General features: G+C 32.6%; 1 protein-coding gene across 1 annotated transcript; it reads right to left on the bottom strand.

The window, feature by feature from the left end:
- Window positions 1-452: 452 nt before the first annotated feature.
- On the bottom strand, window positions 453-17,215 carry LOC130647846 (heparan-alpha-glucosaminide N-acetyltransferase-like). Its single transcript, XM_057453832.1, has 17 exons — window positions 16,936-17,215; window positions 15,876-15,985; window positions 13,158-13,270; window positions 12,740-12,809; window positions 12,503-12,545; window positions 12,224-12,301; window positions 11,908-11,954; window positions 11,117-11,193; window positions 7,085-7,255; window positions 6,450-6,562; window positions 5,782-5,915; window positions 5,271-5,397; window positions 4,848-4,934; window positions 4,509-4,583; window positions 2,568-2,638; window positions 1,617-1,729; window positions 453-1,375 (listed from the first exon to the last, which is right to left on the bottom strand). Exons 1-17 carry the CDS (start codon window positions 17,029-17,031, stop codon window positions 1,203-1,205), a joined length of 1,698 nt encoding a protein of 565 aa, XP_057309815.1. The 5' UTR covers window positions 17,032-17,215; the 3' UTR covers window positions 453-1,202.
- Between the last annotated feature and the right edge of the window lie 2,054 nt (window positions 17,216-19,269).

Here is a 19,269-nt window from a genome sequence, read left to right as displayed (position 1 = left end):
AAATTGAGGTGGAATGTCATGTAATATGCGTGTTGGCATATTACATGACACTCGTTCGCTCCTCCCCTACCCATCTCCAACAACAAAACACACAACAAAATTTTAAACGGGAACAAAAAGATGATGACGTAACGCAAAGATCCAGTCACACACTTGTTATAATTAAGTAGTATGATACCATATAGCTGTAAAAAACAATAAAAATATGTATGGAAGTAAAATAATTTTTTGTCATCAGAAAGCAAATGCCCCCCTTTCCCAAGCTCGACCTCAGCGCCTCTTTAAAACCATTAGAAAGCGCAGCGGCCGTTGAGAAGCAAATAGTCTTGGGGACGAGGTTACCCCCTTCCTTATTCGTTTTTGTTCGTCACTGTGTGCCCCTTTCTCTTCCTTCCGCTTAACGTAATCTTTCCCTTACCACGTTGGAAAACACGACAAGAAATAAAAAGATAGTAAGTGTGAACACTGTACCTCAAAAAAGAATCTAGTCTATATGTAATTCATAAAAATCTTTCTACTACAACAGCCAATAGAAAATTGTATCTACATCATTTACAATCATTAATAAAAGAAGGTATAAAAATTTAAATCCATATTTATATTTTTAGGTATCCTATATACTAAATAAATGTCAAATATATCTATTTTAATTTTATAAAAAGTAAGAAAGTAAACTACATAGAAATTCTACCTCTAATACTTACAAAAATAATGAGAACGAAGTTGGTAAATCAATAAATTTTTTATCTATTTAACACTATATCATGACTATAGATTTATTCTCGTCTTACATTCATCAACGTTTTTAGCAAATTTAAAAAAAGTTAGGGACAAAAATATTCACTTTCCGCCAGCTAGTAATATCAGGGTTGACACTCCTTTAGAGTCAAATTTGGGGAGACGTCAGGACTGTCGTTGTGAATTTTTACTATTTTTGAGATGACGATTTTGAAAAAAAAATGAGGATATTTGAGAATTCCAAATTTTTCCGCAGAAATTAGGAAGATTTTAGGAAATTTTGTTTTTGCTGCACCCATGTAGCATTTCTGTGTATTTTTCTAAATAGTTTTGTTAAAAAAAAGTGAGGAGCTTTTAGGGGTACGTTGTTAAAACTCTAACTTTCTAATTTTTGAGAAGTTTTTAAAATTAATGGGGCGTTGTTTAAAAATAGAGGAGGCGTTTTAACGCCCAATAAAATGCACTCAAACAGTAAAAAATAACTTTTTCTGGTATAGTGAAAACGCCCACACTATCCATATCGCCGTGTTCACACTAGCGACGACTAAATACGAGGCGTGACTTTGAGGATTCTCGTGCCAGTACACTCTGAACGGTATGAGATAATGACCAACATATAAGAAGATAGCATTCATACCTACAAGAATAAATTGGTTAATTATAAATCATAATGGTATTTGGGAGTAGGACAGCCGAATTCTCATCATATGTTGCCACGGATAAATAATAAACTGTTCGTTAGGCCGTGAAAAAATACGCGGGTTCTCCCGTCAGCAAATTATTTACTTTGTGGGAGGGAAACGAGGTGGTGAACTTTAAAAGAGTTATACGCAGTGGGTGATTTATGGAAATCCTGCAGTAAGGTAATATTGACGTACCACAAAAGAAAAACGGCGATCCATTCCATACACGATAGACGTCACATGCTACATAGCAACATATAAATAATAGGTACGACGTCGATGCTGTCGCTAAGACGAACGATATTGACCTAAAAACAAATAAATAACGACAAAGATTCACAGGACTCTTCACAATGCTGTGTACTTTAAAATCCACAGATAATTGCAGTCCGTTCGTCTAGCGAACCTGGATAACGTTCAAAAATGAACTTGGTTGCATGGCAAAACATTCCAGTCTCAAGAGATCATGATATAACGAAGTTGGCCAGTCTCAGGAGATCATGATATATTGAAGTGTGTCAGGATATAATATATCCCGGATGCGTATTATATTTTAAAAAAATCTTAAAATTTTTTTTTGAACATTTTCCAAACATTTTAACATTATTCAAGAACATGGTGTACGTGCCTAAAAAGTTAATACTGTCACTCAAAGGAACACACACGAGGTTAACGATAAACAAAGCAGTATAAAACTATGGATAAAAATGGAACCTGTAACCATGGCAACAAATATAATTGGAACAAGTAAATAAAAACAAACAAAGTGAATTTCTTTCAAATTCATATCCAACACAATATGAGGAGACCGTCAGATTTTTTTTAAAAAAAGAATACTTTAGGCTCAAAATGGAAAATTTTTAAGCATATTAAGTGGAAGCCTAATTTTCCCACATGTTTCCAAAAGAGAAAGAGACAGTGCATTTAAACATTATAAACAGCAAAGGTTGTTGTAAATTTGCGTCATAAGAACTCCAGTATAAAAACAAAATGCGTTGTACTTCTCTTAGATGATTGTAAATGAAAAGAAACTGTAAACATTGAACGAAGGTGTCACGCGACCCAGGCCAATCGCGTGCCGCCGCGGCAACTTCGTCTCCAGGGTATTTATACTAATAATATAACAAAGTATCGAACAGTCCTTACCATAAGTTCTTATTGATTGGTATTATTCCTTCATCTTGTGTTCCCTGCGTTAAACCAATAGCCAGCACACCCTAAATGGGCGAGTTTGTGTAAACAAGACACGAAACTAATAGGAACATTTCAATGCTCAAGTGAAGAAAATAACACGATTTGAAAATTACAATCTGGGTGATAATTACATTAGTTGACTAGATCTGAAGCACGGTTAGTTCTTAAAAGAATGAACAACACACGCCTTATTGTGGAAAAAAAGTAAAGATTTAAACACGTGTGATGTAAACATTCAGGGAAAACTGCTAAGCAAACACTGTTAATTTATCGTACTGCTCCTAATATTGAATATTGAAGTAAAACTTCGGTAATGAGTGCCTAATTAAGCTTCGCAAAAGCGTAATCAATGATAAAACGGAGATGAAGTTGAATCGCACGCCCTTTCAGGGTTGTTACTCACAATACAATTTCATTTCCAGACTGTATTCCGGGCTTTTTATTAACAAAATCCTGGTTAGAACAATGGAAAAAATAAATTTAACTGAAATAGGCCAACATCTAGTTCTATTCATTAAAAGAATAACACATTCTATTACGAAATTTTTTTTTATTATTTTATATCTACATGTCAAGCACCCATTTCAGGACCAAGCTAAAGACAAGACTCCAAAAGAAGCCACAAGATTGCAAAGTATAATATTCATATTTTAGATTGTACGACTTTACTAATGTTATCATTTTCTAGAAGAAAAATAATTCGAACGAAGATTTCTTTTCAGGTTTCTTGCATTAGGCTCGGTTGCCTAACTTTCCAACTTTTTACCTGGCCAGTTGCTTAGGTTTTGACCCAAATCTCAGCCGGCCCTTAGCAACCTACTTGTTATAGAAAAGAACTACATAAATTTGTGAACGCTGTCTGCAACTAGATGCTTTTTTAACCTTAAAATTTCATAAACTATATTCCTCCAGGCATATTCGCCAATGTATAGGCAGATGTTTATCAATGAATTATTGTCTAAGTTGGCAATCAAGCATCTTTGTTTTTCAGTTTTACTTTAGCTACTAAAATACTTAATCAGTGGCAACCACAATACATGCTTTTTTATAAGCAACCTCGTTTTGGTCCTTTTTTATCTATGAAGTTGCTTAGCTGGTTGCTTAACACTTGTTTTTACCTTGTCCATTGGAAGTTCGTGCTCATCATTAGAAAACACAACACTCATTATTTTTCTGCAGCACACTATGGTGCTCTTTTAACATGGTTATATGTTAATATGAGAATATTTTGCCACAATTTAACTTGAGTTGCTAGACGAAGAAAATGTCTTCAGGGGATGATGGATGTGAGGTCTAAAAGCTTAAATTTTAAACCAATTCGAGACTTGGGTGGCTTATAAAAATATGTATCAATTTGATTCACATTAAGAGGATTATCATAAATTGACCACGCTATTAGAGTTCTGTTATTACACAGTATATACTGAAAAACATCATGTGTCATTGAAAAAAAAAATTGTGGCAAGCCGGTATAATTGACAACGATGTATTAAGTTTGGTTAATGTATTAAACTTGGCCGGAGAAACCTCAATTTGGCGAATTGCGTCATTCTTTTTTTGCCATCCCTAATGTGTTCACGGTATGCATTGCTTAATTAGGCAATTAATTACCAAAATAAACGTTAATAAGCTTACAGTACTAAAAGAACTGAGAGCTCCAGGTTTTAAATAAGGAGATTGGACTGGCTCTTTAAAATTGATTTATGCTAAATAGGTGCCGTCTTGTTACTTAGTCCTCCATCATTAATTTGGTGAATCACCTAATTGGCAGTACACGCTTAGTTATCATTTTGTGTTTGGAATTATGGTTAAAAGAAAAAATATTATTTAGGCCTTCTGTTTTTATTGAAGAAGTAAATTTAAAAGGTTTAAAAAAATGTTGATTTCGGTTACCGTCATAACAGTCCAGATCACCCATCTTTTAATACGACTTGAATGAATGTCGTATGCAAATAAAATACGACCAGCCTAAAACAACGATAGCAATATGAAGGCAACAAAATTAACCTGTTTGTTTCATAGAACAGTTTGTTAAGAACATGTTCAAACAGAATATGTCTATGGACAGAAAATAAAATTGTCATCCAGGGATCATTTTTTTATTCCGAATTTTCACGTAAAACGTATTTGGTAAAAAATGGGCCTAAAGTTAAGACTCCTACTAAACTTTGAAATTGTGACTTAAAACTGAAAGCAAACTTTGTGTAAACAAACAAACAACAATTTTTTTACCTGTAGTCCGAAAAATGTGAGAACGATAGATGTTAGGAAACCAAGCAAACCTTCTGGATCAAAATGTTGATTAGTTCTGTAGATCTCCTGAAATAAAATAAATTTAGTCGAGGTATCAAACCTTTGATATATGGGTGTGATATTTGGCTAGAATAGTACTAGTGTCGTGCCTTATTATGTTGTCCGTCTTGGTTTCAATTTTTACGCTGCTGTGTTAAAAATGCCACTTGTAATCACATAGAAAACAATATAAGAATTAAGATTTTTTAAGAAACACCTCAGAGTTAACAAACTTAAAGCTATATATATCTGTTCTGTTATACATTCACAGTAAACTCAAGAGATTGTCTGCTATATGTCAAAAATTTACATTCAGTGTAAACATCTCCTCCTCACTACTCAGTATACATCATCATACATTACCTTGCATGTTGGGTTGCCATACGTGTGTTTATTAGTGAGCAGGAGAGCGTCAATGTAACCAGCTGCTCCACCCGTACAGTTAAAATATTTTCCATGTTCAGCTAGACCTCCTGGACCTAAGTAGCCTCTGAAATAATAAAAAATGTATAGTTAAAAATAGTAAAAAAATATATCAAGATATCCACCGGACATTTCTATAACAAGAACTTTTTATGTACAAACCAGGGCCAGAAATACTTTGAAGCAACAAAGCATTAAAAATTTTTTAGCAATATCATTAAATACAACAAATCAAAAAGTCATCTTTTTATACTCTTTACACAGTCTATAACTATCAGAAACAACACGAAAGCAAACATAGTTATAGATTGGTTTATATCTCGAAGCCTATCAATCAAGTCTGACTACAGCATAATACCTAAAATATTCGGTTAACAAGAAAGTAAATAACGAGAAACAGTATACAGACATACAGACGGAGACACAGACAGATGGAACATAAGACACCCACTTTGGACAGCCTGGGACATGAAGTAAAAATGTTATCGAAGTGTGTGCAGCAGTGATACCGAATATGAAAATCCACTGAATCCAAAACGGAAACACGTCGCGGAATATTGACATAGTTGTATAAGTTTTCCACCGCTGGAAAATAAAGTACATCATCTGACTACCACTTCCGTCTGTCTACTTTAATATACACAAAACGTGAACAGAGTAGTTCTTATTGTTAGACATAAAACTTTTAAAGTAGTGAAATTAAAGTTACTGCAGGTAAATAAATTTCACATTTCCACGACTTTTTTAAGATTATATATTTTTATGACGACTAAATACAGTAAAAATAGTTCCTTGCTGAAGGTTAAGATAACAGATGTATAAAACTCAACAAAACAATTCATCTTATTCAAGAGAGTATACTATAAACATAATATTGACTAATAACGTAAAAAGGTCATAACAAAATGTGACTTTTCCAGATCAAACCAAATTCCATATTTTTCTTATGACATGTGAAATTTCCCAACTTGTGGCCACCTTGTTATTATATAATAAACATGAAGGCAGTAATTTTCAGAGTTGCCCTGTGAACTCAGAGCTACAGTTATCGGTACAAATGTCAACAATACCATATCATTCAGACACTTTTTAGAATACCTTCAACAAATTGTAACTTACATTTAACGTAATTTCACTAGGAGTTGTAAGCAAATTTAAAGTTGCTATGACAAAATAACAAACGCCAAATCTTTGCAAAACACCAGGAATTCTCCATGTTGGCAAATTTTGACCTAAATATTAAAAAAAAAAAATTATTTTTCTCCATTAAAATAAAATATTGTTTTTAATCTTGGGGTCGTTTTACATATGAAAATCGACAAGCAGAGATGCAGACATGTGCGTTTTTAATCTGTCTAGTGGAAAACCGGCTTCATACAACCTAAACAACATACACTCACTTTTTGAATGACACGAAAACTTTCAAATTTTTAAGGTAAATCTGATAAAAAGGTTTTAATTTAAAACTACACAAAAATTTTAAAGATATATATGCCAAACACAAAACCACTGTTTTTACATATGGTACTAATATAACACCTATTATTAGTCAACCTTGCATTGGAATAACAGCTACTTTGTAGCCTGGCCCATTGCTATTATTACTCTCAAATGTAGGTGACCAAACTCACTATACTCACCGCTAGATTTAATTTACTAAACTTTGATTGATAGCGAAAAATTACCAATTAGCTACGAAGTTCAAGTTTTGCCCAACTGATTAAACTTAATTTCCAGTTTCTTATGTACAGTACCTAAATTCAAGACCAATCCAATGATAAATAGTTTGGCAGAACGAAATAGGATCTGGATGAAGGCTGTCCAAATGCTGTCACCACGCTTGATAAAGCTTTTGTACGACAAATTAATAGAAGTTCCCATAATAAAAATAAACCATGGAAAAACTAGATCAGCTACAGTCAAGCCTAAAAGGAGTAAAACAAAGACATTTTACATTAGTTGGATTAATGTGTGATGGAGCATTTGCATAAATTATGTTTTGGAAAAACACAATCTTGCAACAAAATAATTTAATAGGCCATAATAAGCAATATGACAATCACATTCTTTAAGGAAAGACGAAAGTGCTTAAAATAAAAAAAAATAAAACATTGATTTTAAAGTCAAATATAGTTTTAGACATCGTGCACAGCATACATTTTTCTTTCCTAATCAGATAGTAAAAAAAATAAGCTAAGCAGTCTGGAAAAGAGAGAAACAACATTAACATCGCTGTCATTTTAGTCCGTTTCGAAAATTAATCACATTTACAACAGCGTTATCATGGGAGTGCAGCATATATACCCAACTCAAACAGGCAAAAAGCGAGGTAGGTGGAATTAAGGAGCATTCTAATTATTGATGTGCATTGCATTCTTTTTTTTTATGCATTGGTTCTCAATCTCATTGGTTCTCGTCTGTTGTGCAACATCTTTTGTGCTGCTTTTCCGCACAACAATATTTTCTAATAAAGTGGTAACAGTGACTGCTGCAAACAGCTGTACAGCAATTTTTGGAAACCAGGCTTACATATTGTTTGAAGGCATTATAAAAAATGAGAGATTACTTTTTTAACAAATTCTTATTTCTAGGTTCTTTAGTAGCTCTGATAAAACGTGAAAACCCCTTGAATACAACCTTAAGTATGATTACAACAGAACTGTGACCAGGGTGTATTCCAGTATTTTCAGTAGTCGTTAAACGCTTTTTCCCAATGGTAATTTATTCTGAATTTCAAAGTTTATTTAACTCAAACCCATGATATTACACATAATGGTTAAAAAATTATCCTTCAAAACTTTGGTAGCATGTTGCGTGTTGCTCTCTCTTGATTAAAATTATGGATACTAGTTGCCCAAATCCTAATGCAGGAAGAGATTATCAGGGATGATAAGCTTGAAATAGAACATATATAACATTACATTCACCTATGTGATAATGTCATGCTGTCTTTAATTAATGCTATGTAAAATTAATTCTGAAAATTAACCTGTTTTAAATCGTCCAAAGAGACAAAATAGTTTTCTTTTTCCCTCCTACAGTACATGTACTATGTAGATACTTAATGAAACTCCTGATTTAAATCTAACAGCCACTGTTTTAATTTTTTGGATTACACCCTTGCCAGTGATGCTACCAAAGATTATCTTATATATTAATTCCCTTGCGTGACTAAAACTGTGAGTCCACGACACGGAAATCACGGGTTACTTTCTTATGACGTGGCTGTACGCTAAAATTTAACTAAAAAGATTAGGGATGTACTTCATAGAAATCGCACATAAGGTGTAAATATATAACCCGCTGCTAATAACGATATAAATATATATACCCTTATGCCAAAAAACTCTATGTTAGCATATATATATAGGTATCGCTACATATGAAACGGTATTAGATATTCACAAAGCATACGGACTGTTAAATGAAGTTCCTAGCATAAAACAGAAATTGTGTTTACGAAAAAGATGGCTGTTCTTTTTGAGTATTCTCTACTCTTTCATTCAATATAAATCTTTAAAAAAACATTTGAAGAAGAGCATGGTTTTATAAATTAATCATAGCAAGGTTCTGTAAGGTTTTTTCATGTTTTATTTTCAGTTTTGATTATATTATTGTTGCCAGACATGTTTTATAGCTAGCATCATAAAAAGCCAACCACCACCAACAACTAGCTAGCTAGCTAGGAATATATATATATATATGTAGCCATGTTCTTTATACCTAGCTAAGTCTCCAATTTATAATTAAGTGACTAGCTATTAGCTGCTGTAGCTAGCTAATGCTAGCTTTAAACTAAAGATTCCCAGTATATATATTCCCACAAAACACATCAAACCTTATTAACCCTGAAACACATCAAACCTTATTAACCCTGAAAATTTTAAACATTTTCCTGGTTTTTTTTGGTTTGCGAAGTTCTTTTCCTCCAAATATTCTGAAAATAAAGTTCAGAAATTACTTATTTTTAAAATGTAAATTTAATTTGTTTCAAATTGTGGGCAAAAACCTTAATCAGCATGCTAAAAAAACTGACTTTTCTTAATTTAGAATTACTAAACACAACCATTTTCTTACATTTAGTGTAAACTTTTGTGCGTATGGCTTATATTTAATACACCAAAAGAGCTACTTTGTTGATTTCAATTTTATACTCTTTGTAAGCTATTTTTTTCTTCTTTTTGACATTTCTGTTTTACCACTCAATTTTTACATTTTATAAGTTATTTGGAACAGAATGGTATGAAATAGACCAAAATACCCGATCTTAGTTGTTTTTAAATTACAGGCTGTGTCTGTGAAACTTTAAGGGGAACATTTGGTGGAAGACAATGGCATGACATATAGAACTGATTTTTGTTGTGTTAGATGTTATATCTGAACCTTTTTGACATTTTATGTTAATTTTGCGAGGAAGGACCATATATATATATACAGAAGAAGAATTCAATTTTACACCTTGCAAGCTTTGTTTTTCTATATTTTGTATAAATTCTTACTGGGGAGGACTCCGTGCAATATATCGAAATGACTGATCCTTCTCGATTTAAATTTGATGTGTTCTAAATCGTATATAGGTTTGGAAATTTTGTGTAAGATTTAATGGGTAAGGGCTAGATGCAATATGTCAAAAAAACTTTTTTTGTTGAATCAGAAGCACTCCCTACAACCATTCTTTTTTTTACAGTTTGTGAAGCTTTTGTGAGGAAAGAGTGTATGCAATATTATCGAAATAACTGATTTTTGTTGCAAACTGTTTTTCTTTGGCATTTTGGATTAAAATATTGTTTTAGAGGGCATATGCAGTAGATATATGTACTGAAATAGTTAAATTTTGCAAACTTTGATTTTGTCGTTACCTCTCATTTTTTACATTTTGATTAAACTTTTGTGGGAGACCGTCGGTATGCGAAGGACCAAAATAAGAGATTTTAGTATTATTTAGAATTTGTATTTTGTGTTGCAAAATTGGTGCAAAAATTGACATAAAATGAACTTATATACAGATTGATTGCTGTTGTTTAACATGACTCATTATGACTTATATATATATTTTATGAAAATTTGTGACAGAATACTATGTGAGATTTGAAATTTTGTTTACTCTATTGATGGTAAAACAGCATGCAAATTGCTAAAAGGACTTTATTAATTTTAGATTTAAACAATGTTATTTTGTTGGCATTTTGTCTAAAGTTTGGTGAGGAAGGACTGTATGCAATATATCAAATAATGTTTTATTGCATTATAATTTGTCCTTGCAAATCCCTTTTTTTACACCTTAGATAAAAAATTCTGTCAGAGGCACAATTTATTGTTTATTTTTCACATTGTGTGTCAACCTTTGGCAGGGTTTGCAATAAACTAACTGATTTTAACATAAACAATGAGAGAGATTTGTGTTTGACATTGATCAGCTTTTTTGTATATATGTGGCGTTTTGAGTGATTTAAATTTTATGGGTGAGATGTATGTTGAAATGCTTTTGGAAACTTCTTTCCGAATAATTTTCGCATTTGTCAGATGGTCAGAGCAAGTAATTTTAGTAGATTTAAATTTAAATGTCACATAAATACTGCAGTTGTTGAAAACCTTTAATTTTTTTGGTCATTTATATAATAATGCAGATGTAAGATGCGCACTGCTGTATTGTTTGTTTTTTGAGGGACATATATCTGCTACATAAATTAAATGGAATACAGTGGATTCTTCCACAGGAAACAGCTAGTATACATTATTAGATACACGTCAAAATTCAGTTTTTTAAAAAAAATAAAAATTCATACCATTCCAAACAGCATGATCAATAAAATAATAATGACCACCACTGTAATTGACAAAAATCATCAAGATAATTGCGATTCTGAAGAAAATACAAAACAAACAAATAAAATGTGACTAAACAACATTCTTAGCACAAGTCAGTGTATAAAAGATATATAACACAGTACATAGCGTAGTTGTTAACATGTTGCTCAGGTAATTAAAGTTGTTTTGGCCAGCTCGCACCGAAATGTTTGCCCTGCTAAGTTTGCAATTTTTATGAAGATATGTTGAACCTTTGTTGTTCCATTAAAAATAATGAGAGTATCACGTTAAAAAACTATTTTTTCCATCCTGTTAAGAAGTTAAGTTGTTGGAAAGTTAAGTTTGCAGGTAAGGACTAGAAATTTTTCATAATTTTAATCTAAATTTTTTTAGAATAGATCAAGATTTTCTTTCCCAAAGTACAAGGCCTGGATTCTATCTCACACATTTTTACAAAGTAAATGTGGATAATGCGAGAGAGAAAATTACGAAATAAAAAAGGCATAAAAACAGTAATGCACCAATGCATGCATAGTTAAATAAAGTTTGGCATTATCTAAAATCTAAAGGTTTAAAAGTCTTTCTTGGTTATTTCATCACACTTTTAAGCAAAAGAAAAAAGGAGGAAAAAGGATTAGGCAAACTGTGTGTTCTAGACATTTCACTTTTAACATTTTTAAAAGCAATGATATTTTAATCAGTGTTTGTGTTTTCAATTACAGTTCTCAAAACAAACCTTCTAAAGAATACAAACAGGCATAGAACTCACCCTCGAAATGTATCTAGAGATCGAAGTCTTTTTGACTTTGGCTTGTTCTAAAAAAAAAAATAATAATGGATGCAAATTTTTCTAAATATTAATATTAATTTACCTTAACAACCCACACTGAAATCTATATAATATAAAACTCTTTCTTAAAACTTATTGAACCTTGTGATTGCATGGCATTTCACAAAACATCTACAAGCTTTAAAACATCTTCACATAACATCAGCTGCAAGACAAAAAACCTATTTCTTGCAAAAAGCGTTTCTTTTCTCATACCTTCTGAAACAAAATGATAAAGTTATGAATAACACCTTACATCTGCTTCTTTTTTTACATCAGTATTTGTGTTTCTTCGGCTTAGCGACTCAATTTTGTTATCCCATTCCTGCATTTCCTGAAACATGAAGAACAGAATTGCAGTTGTCAGAGGATTAAAAGTAATATAAATTAGCCAATCACATAACACCAATTAAAGTAATCAAAATGTGCCTAGAAAAACTTGCTTGTTCAAGACACGATATGATAACAATAGAGAATTGCATTGTTTAAGTTGGTGACACAGTAAAGTTGATCAAGGTACTGATGAAGCACGTACCATGAAATAAGTGGTTTCGATACCTTTATATCGTTTATACACTCTAAAGGTAAAAATGAAAAATAACTTAATAAACAATTGGACAATATGGCTTTATAGACACTTAAGGGAAACTTAGCTTAATGGGATTAAGAAAAGTCAGGATACATGTCTGATTAAAAACGGCTATACTGGAGTTTTGCCTATGCAGAGTTTTGCCTATGCCTATATAGAAAAAAGCCTACTATAGTCAATTACCTTCTCAACCATTTGCAACATGGCCATAATATTGCTAACCCAACCAAGATTGACATAAACACAATAAATGCTGCAACAAGAATAAACATTACTTAGCGACTGCTTTGATTTTGACCCAGTAGTTGTGCAACATATTTACCAGCATGCTTTGTATAAGAGATATTATCAGGAGAAATGTTTATGTACCAAAATTTGTACGAAGAAGGTAATATTAGTTTTTATTTTTTTTTAATTTAAACATTTAAACAAAAATTTAAAAATCAAAAAAAATTAATAACACAAAAAATTTTTAATTGTTGTTTTATTGTTCAGCTTAACTTTTAAAAAAAAATTAAAAACATTTGAAAAAATAACGGTGTTGTTACTAAATATTTTTAATCTTAATGAATAAGAAAGAACAAGAAAATATTTTACTTACGAACATATGTATTTATTGGATCGTTTTCTATTGTGTATTTTGCATTAAATTTGCCAGAATAATCACCAACCATAAATATATACTTGCCATATTCACGAAAATGTTCCTCTAAACTAATTAGAGATAAATAAGCTCCTATATAAATCCATCCTCAAAGTTCATTACAATTACAGTTTTTGAGATGAGATGAGAAAGTATCTTCATGGTTTATAATATTAAATAACTATCAAAGTATTCTTAAAATTATTAGCCATCATTGCCAAGATTGCTTGAGTTTGGAATGGCAACGGACATGGTGGTTTGCAACACATCATTCAGTAAGAGACAGAGTAGGCTGATAACATATGAGTCAGGTGGTTGTAAGACACAGATAGATTACTTCCTGGTTAGAAAGTCAGACAAGAAAGTGATGAAGGACGTGAAAGCTATATCGGGGGAGGAGTGTGTTTCCCAGCATAGGTTGCTGGTTTGTGATATTATCTTGAAGAGTGTTAAAGAAGCCAAGTGAAAGTACAGGCCCCGTCGAAAAGTCTGGAAGCTGAAGGAAGAGATTGTAGCAAGACAATTTAGTGCAAAAGTTCAGCAGTTAACACACAATGGTCAATGTGATAGTGATGTTGAAAGTATTTGGAATACTTTGAAAAATTGTCTTCTAGAAGCTTCTGATTATACCTGTGGGTGGACGAAAGGACCAGCTAGACATAGACAGACCTGGTGGTGAAATAATGAGGTTGACCAGTGTATAAAGGAAAAGAGGAAACTTTGGAAAGAGTGGAAGTCAGGTGGTAGTAAAAATATTTACTTAGAAGCTAAGCATCGTGCTCGTACAGCAGTGTATAAGGCAAAATCAGAGGCAGAGAGAAACAGATTTGCAAATCTGTTAAGAAGGGAAGACCAGCGCAATGAGGTATTCAAGATAGCAAAGCAAATGAAGTAGGTCAGAAGTGTATATGTAATGATGAAGGTGTTTTGGCTAGCACAGAGGAGGAGAAAAGGGTAGCTTGGAAGAATCATTATCAGAGGTTACTTAACACTGAGATTAATTGGGACGAGGATAATTTGTCTGATGATGATGTTGTAGAAGGGCCAGCTATGCAGATCAAGACAGAACGGGTAGTGGAGGCTATTAGGAAATTGAAGATTGGCAAGGCTGCAGGAGTATCAGGTATTGTTGCAGAGATGGTGAAAGCATCTGGATATATTGGAGTTGAGCTTAAGTCTTGCTAACCAGATTATAAAGGATGGTGCTATTCAGAGTGAGTGGCAGTAGAGTGTAATAGTGAATTGTTTCAAGGGCAAGGGTGATGCATTAGAAAGGGGTAACTATAAAGGTTTGAAGTTGGTTGATCAAGTAATGAAAGTTATTGAAAAAGTGATTAGTAAGTTACTTAGAGAAAGAATTGATATAGATAAGATGCAATTTGGTTTTGTTTCAGGGCGTGGCACTACAGATGCAATATTTCTACTCAGACAGCTTCAGGAAAAGTATTCAGGAAAGAGAAAGAATCAGTATTTTGCCTTTGTAGATTTAGAGAAAGCTGTTGATAGAGTGCCACGTAAAGTTATTTGGTGGGCTATGGGAAATTAGGTGTGGATGAGTGGCTAGTTACGATGGTACAGTCTATGTACAGCAATGCTAGAAGTCGTGTCAGGATTAACGATTCACTTAGTGATGAATTTAGTGTAAATGTTGGTGTACATCAGGGCTCTGTACTTAGTCCTTTGTTGTTTGTTCTAGTCTTAGAAGCGCTGTCGATGGAGTTCAGAACAGGTTGTCCATGGCAGTTATTGTATGCAGATGATTTGGTTTTTATAGCAGAGTCGATGGAAGAATTAGTTGATAAGTTTGAAAAGTGGAAGAAAGGACTAGAAGAGAAAGGGCTAAAGGTAGACACATGGGTGTTGGAAGAAGTGTTACTTGCAGGATAGGTTCTGCTTGGAAAAAGTTCAGAGAGTTACTTCCTTTGTTGACTAGCAGAGTCCTGTCAATTGAGGTTAAAGGTAGGTTGTATGAGGCCTGTGTAAGAAGTGTTATGTTGTACGGTAGTGAGACATGGGCAGTGAAGCAGGAAGATCTCAACTGTTTAGAAAGGAATGATATGAGAATGGTTAGGTGGATGTGTAACAAATGATGTGTAATGAATGAAAGACAGAAAGAGTTCAGATGAGCTAAGAAGCAGGCTAAGTCTCCATAGAATTAAAGATGTTATCCAGATAAGAAGATTAAATTGGCTGGGGCACTTGGAAAGAATGGAGGAGGATAATTGGGTAAGAAAGTGTAGAGACTTGATAGTTCCTGGGGCAAAGCCCAGAGGCAGACCGAGAAAGACTTGGCAGGAGGTTATAAGGACAGACTTGATAGAGAGGAAGTTGAGTTTAGATCTAACACAGTCTAGATCAGATTGGAAGAGGGTCATTAATATACCCCGTCCAACCCATGCTAGAATGGAAAACGGACGTTAAGCCGAGAATGGTGATCATTAATGTCAAGTAAAGTTTCCTTCCAACAACTTGATGGTTGGCGAAAGCTGAACATTAAAAAGGTTGGTGCAGGCCATTTTCCAATAAGGTTGGTTGTAGGACCGTATTTGTACTAAGCTAATATTCCAAGGTGCAATTTGCAACTAAATGTGCCATGTGCTGTACAATATATATGTTTGTGTAAATGCACCTTCAAGACCTATATGTGATTATGTATAGAAAAAAACACAAACTTACTTCTTAACAGAACTTTTATCACTATTTGTAAATTGTAGTTTATATGGCCAACGAGTGTCTACCACGAGTGACAGATTTGTTTTCAAGATACCATGGGGTTGATAATCACACTAAAAAGTAGAATTATAATCATGAAAAGGACAAATCTATTCTTCTAATTTCCTTATACCAAAACAACGATACTAAGGTGCAGGCAAAAACAAAGAAATTAGGGTCAAAACTTGATGGAATTTGAAAAAAGACATTTGGGGGGATTTCAATTTTCTTAAGGGGAAGTCTAAGTTGATAAATGTGAAATTGTAGAGTTCCAAAAGTTGTTAACCAAGTCCTTTTTTGATATTTTAAAATTCTCTTTTCATTTTGATATTTCGGATCAGAAATTTGTGAACATTTCTTATTGGCATAATTTCTGGCTTGTAAAAGGATGTGGATTCATTCATTCTTTTCATCGTAAGGGTTACAGAATTAAAATGCAAATTTACTCATACTCATGAAAATTTTGTCAAATTTTGACTTATGATTTAACAAATAACTATATATAAAAGTAAAAAATAAAGGAGTGCTCCAGTAAACTTTTAAGAGGAAAATGTGGATTTGTAGCAAGATGGTAGTAAGAAATTGATCTTTATTTCCCTTGTTGAAGCCTTTGTAATCAACAACAGTGTATGCAACAACAGGAATTGAGAAGGAAAAGTAATAAATTTCCATTGGTAGAAGTAACAACAAATTCAAAATGTTTCCAGGGTTTTGTCTTACCATAGTCTCTGCTTCTTTCAATCCTTTTGTTTTGTCCTACTCAACCTTTTTCTACTATGTTGTCCTGAATTCTTTCCTCACAATGTAGTGTACGCAATAATGTTTGAAAATAGTTTAGTCAATTAGAATGATTACAATTTCTCAGATCTTCTTACTCACAAATTTTAACTTTTAATTTCTTAAATCCAACGAAGTGGCTGCGTTAAAGAATGGTGCAGTAAAAAGGTGAATAATCATTTGTAAACTAATAAACATTTTGGGTTTTTAGTCCAGGTTCAGGGTATTCACATTATGTAATATTTACCTTATAACATTGTGTTGATATTCCAGATACATGTATCAGACTAGACCCCGTGTTCTTTATAAATAAAACAGCTTTGTCCATCTCTTCCTTCATCATTGCTTACACTTTTACCAAATAGCTTTATTCCTTAAAAGTTGTACATATTTACCAACTACAAAAGTTACTTTACACTATATCTCCTGCTTTGACATACTAAGGAAAGTAAACATATTATATTGTCAAGATAAATACATTAAGCTAATATATGCTTAAAGACATCTTAAAGATAATGAAAAATGATACTAAGAAGTGTATATAGATAATATAGTAGCTAAGAGACAAAAATATATCAAGAGCTATATAAGAGTATTCAACAATTAGTACACTATTACTAAGGAGATAGTTGAACATCTTCCAAAACAATCTCAACACAGTCATTGTAATGATTAATTTGCAAACTTTTTAAAACTTAAAACAAAACCTGTCATGGTGAAGACTTGCTTTAACCATTGTTTTAGCAGTTTTTGAAGAACTGTTGAAATAAATTCTCAAAATGATGGTTACATTGCTAAAATATAAGTTCCCCTTGCTGGAAAACATATTTGAAATTTCTTGAATGGATTCTTAAAAAGTTCCTCTATTAGCTGGTAAGATTTAATTGTGTTAAATCTAATAGAATTTTTACCAAAACAAACGGTATTGACAGTAGAAAGATTGATCAAGCCAGCCTTTTCTGCACGAGTGCTCTGGGCATGGTTGAAGTCAACCACAAAGGTATTCTGGATAGTAGCAGGCATTTTATCATGAAAGAGCTTATGCAAAAACAGAATGTTCTGACACTGGACAATATCATTAAATTTGACGGTTTTTAGATTGCCATAGATGATACTAGATGATGATGCACTTCGAAATTCAAAAGTCATTAGTTTGATAGCAAAATTTTGTAAAAAACCAATACGATTAACATAAAAACAAACAGTGCCTAGTTCATATTTAGGTTTGAAGCTTTTTTGATGTCGTCCTACTTCAGGAAATGGATCCTCTTTTGGTCCCAGGTGGTCACTAGTTAATTTATAATAATAATATTATTGATGTCTACCTTTGTTACTGTGTAATGTTGAAATAGGCAATGAACAAATTAGACTTATTTCTTCAAATTTGGGAATTCTTTGGAAAGCGGAACCTTGGTCTTGTTCAGTATTTTCAGTCACAGACAAACTTTTGGATTATTATTATAGTTAAAAAAAAGACACTACACAGCCAGGTAATATACTAATATGAATTATAACTCAGAGTTTGTTACTTTACCGAAAGGAAATACAAGAGAAACTTCTGCTTTTTGGTTATTCTGCAGGTCAGAATGTTAGTATATACCACTTTTGGTTAAGGGAAAACACAGTCAAACTCTCACAGTAGAAGATTTGAGTAAACAAGAACTACAAGTATGTGAGGTCATTTCCTGTTGATTTCTTCTCATGAAAACATAGTTTGAGGTTTTAAAATGTTATTGAGTGTTGATTGTTATTTGAATTCATTTAGCTAAAATCCTAGTGCAAAAAAATGGATTGAAAAGAACTTTGGTGAAGCAAAGTTCTTTTCAATCCATTTTTTTGCCCCTATCTTTTTTTCCTGCCACACAGATGCCAGAGCCGAAAGAGCTTACCGCTGAAAAGTAAACAACGGAATTTATCTACAGAAACCATTCCTCTTGATTGAAACCACGTAGCTACATACTTTTAAAAATACCAATTCTTGGATCTAGGTTAACATGCTTAAAATTTTTTGATCATTTTCAACAAAAATGACCGACATTATAAAATTCAGCACCAAAATTTATGGAAACATGAAAAATTTCAAGTTTATAAACTAAGTACAACTGCCTACAATAGCAGCCAAACTTTTGATGTTTTATGAACAAATGACCACATAAACTGCATCATTCACAGCAGTTAAATAAATATTATGGTCATACTTCTATAAAATTTGAAAACTATAAATTATATATGACTATCTATACAATAAATCCTGTTCTAAGAAATCTTTTGGTTTTCTAAATTTCCCATGTTATATAGCTATAGCTATAATTTAAGTTTCTTGTTTTTTCGCTTTTTCAAAATTTGATGATGTTAACCCGGATCCGAGAATGCCACTCTCTTACCCAGATAATAATTTATCTTTGTGTTTAGTCATTGAATATAAAACAAAACTAAAGATATAATGAAACCACATTTTATCAATGTTTGAAGCTATTAGCTGGCTAGCTAGTTCACAAGGGCTACTCTAACCTACTTTAGCTAGCTAACTACCCCTTTTTGATGTGTATATATAGAAATATACAGAACTATACAATATAGA

The sequence above is a fragment of the Hydractinia symbiolongicarpus genome, chromosome 6 (genome assembly GCF_029227915.1).
Source record: "Hydractinia symbiolongicarpus strain clone_291-10 chromosome 6, HSymV2.1, whole genome shotgun sequence".
Taxonomy (NCBI): Eukaryota; Metazoa; Cnidaria; class Hydrozoa; order Anthoathecata; family Hydractiniidae; genus Hydractinia; species Hydractinia symbiolongicarpus.
The sequence above is the reverse complement of the archived record's forward strand: the minus strand, read 5'-3'. Positions and strand labels throughout refer to the sequence as shown.

Coding starts and splice junctions, on each gene's coding strand:
- LOC130647846 (XM_057453832.1), bottom strand. CDS start 17,031: ATGATGAAGGAAGAGATGGACAAAGCTGTTTTATTTATAAAGAACACG. Junction 15,986..16,935: donor TATCAACACAATGTTATAAG/GTAAATATTACA, acceptor TCTACTTTTTAG/TGTGATTATCAACCCCATGG. Junction 4,584..4,847: donor TCACATTTTTCGGACTACAG/GTAAAAAAATTG, acceptor TCGTTGTTTTAG/GCTGGTCGTATTTTATTTGC.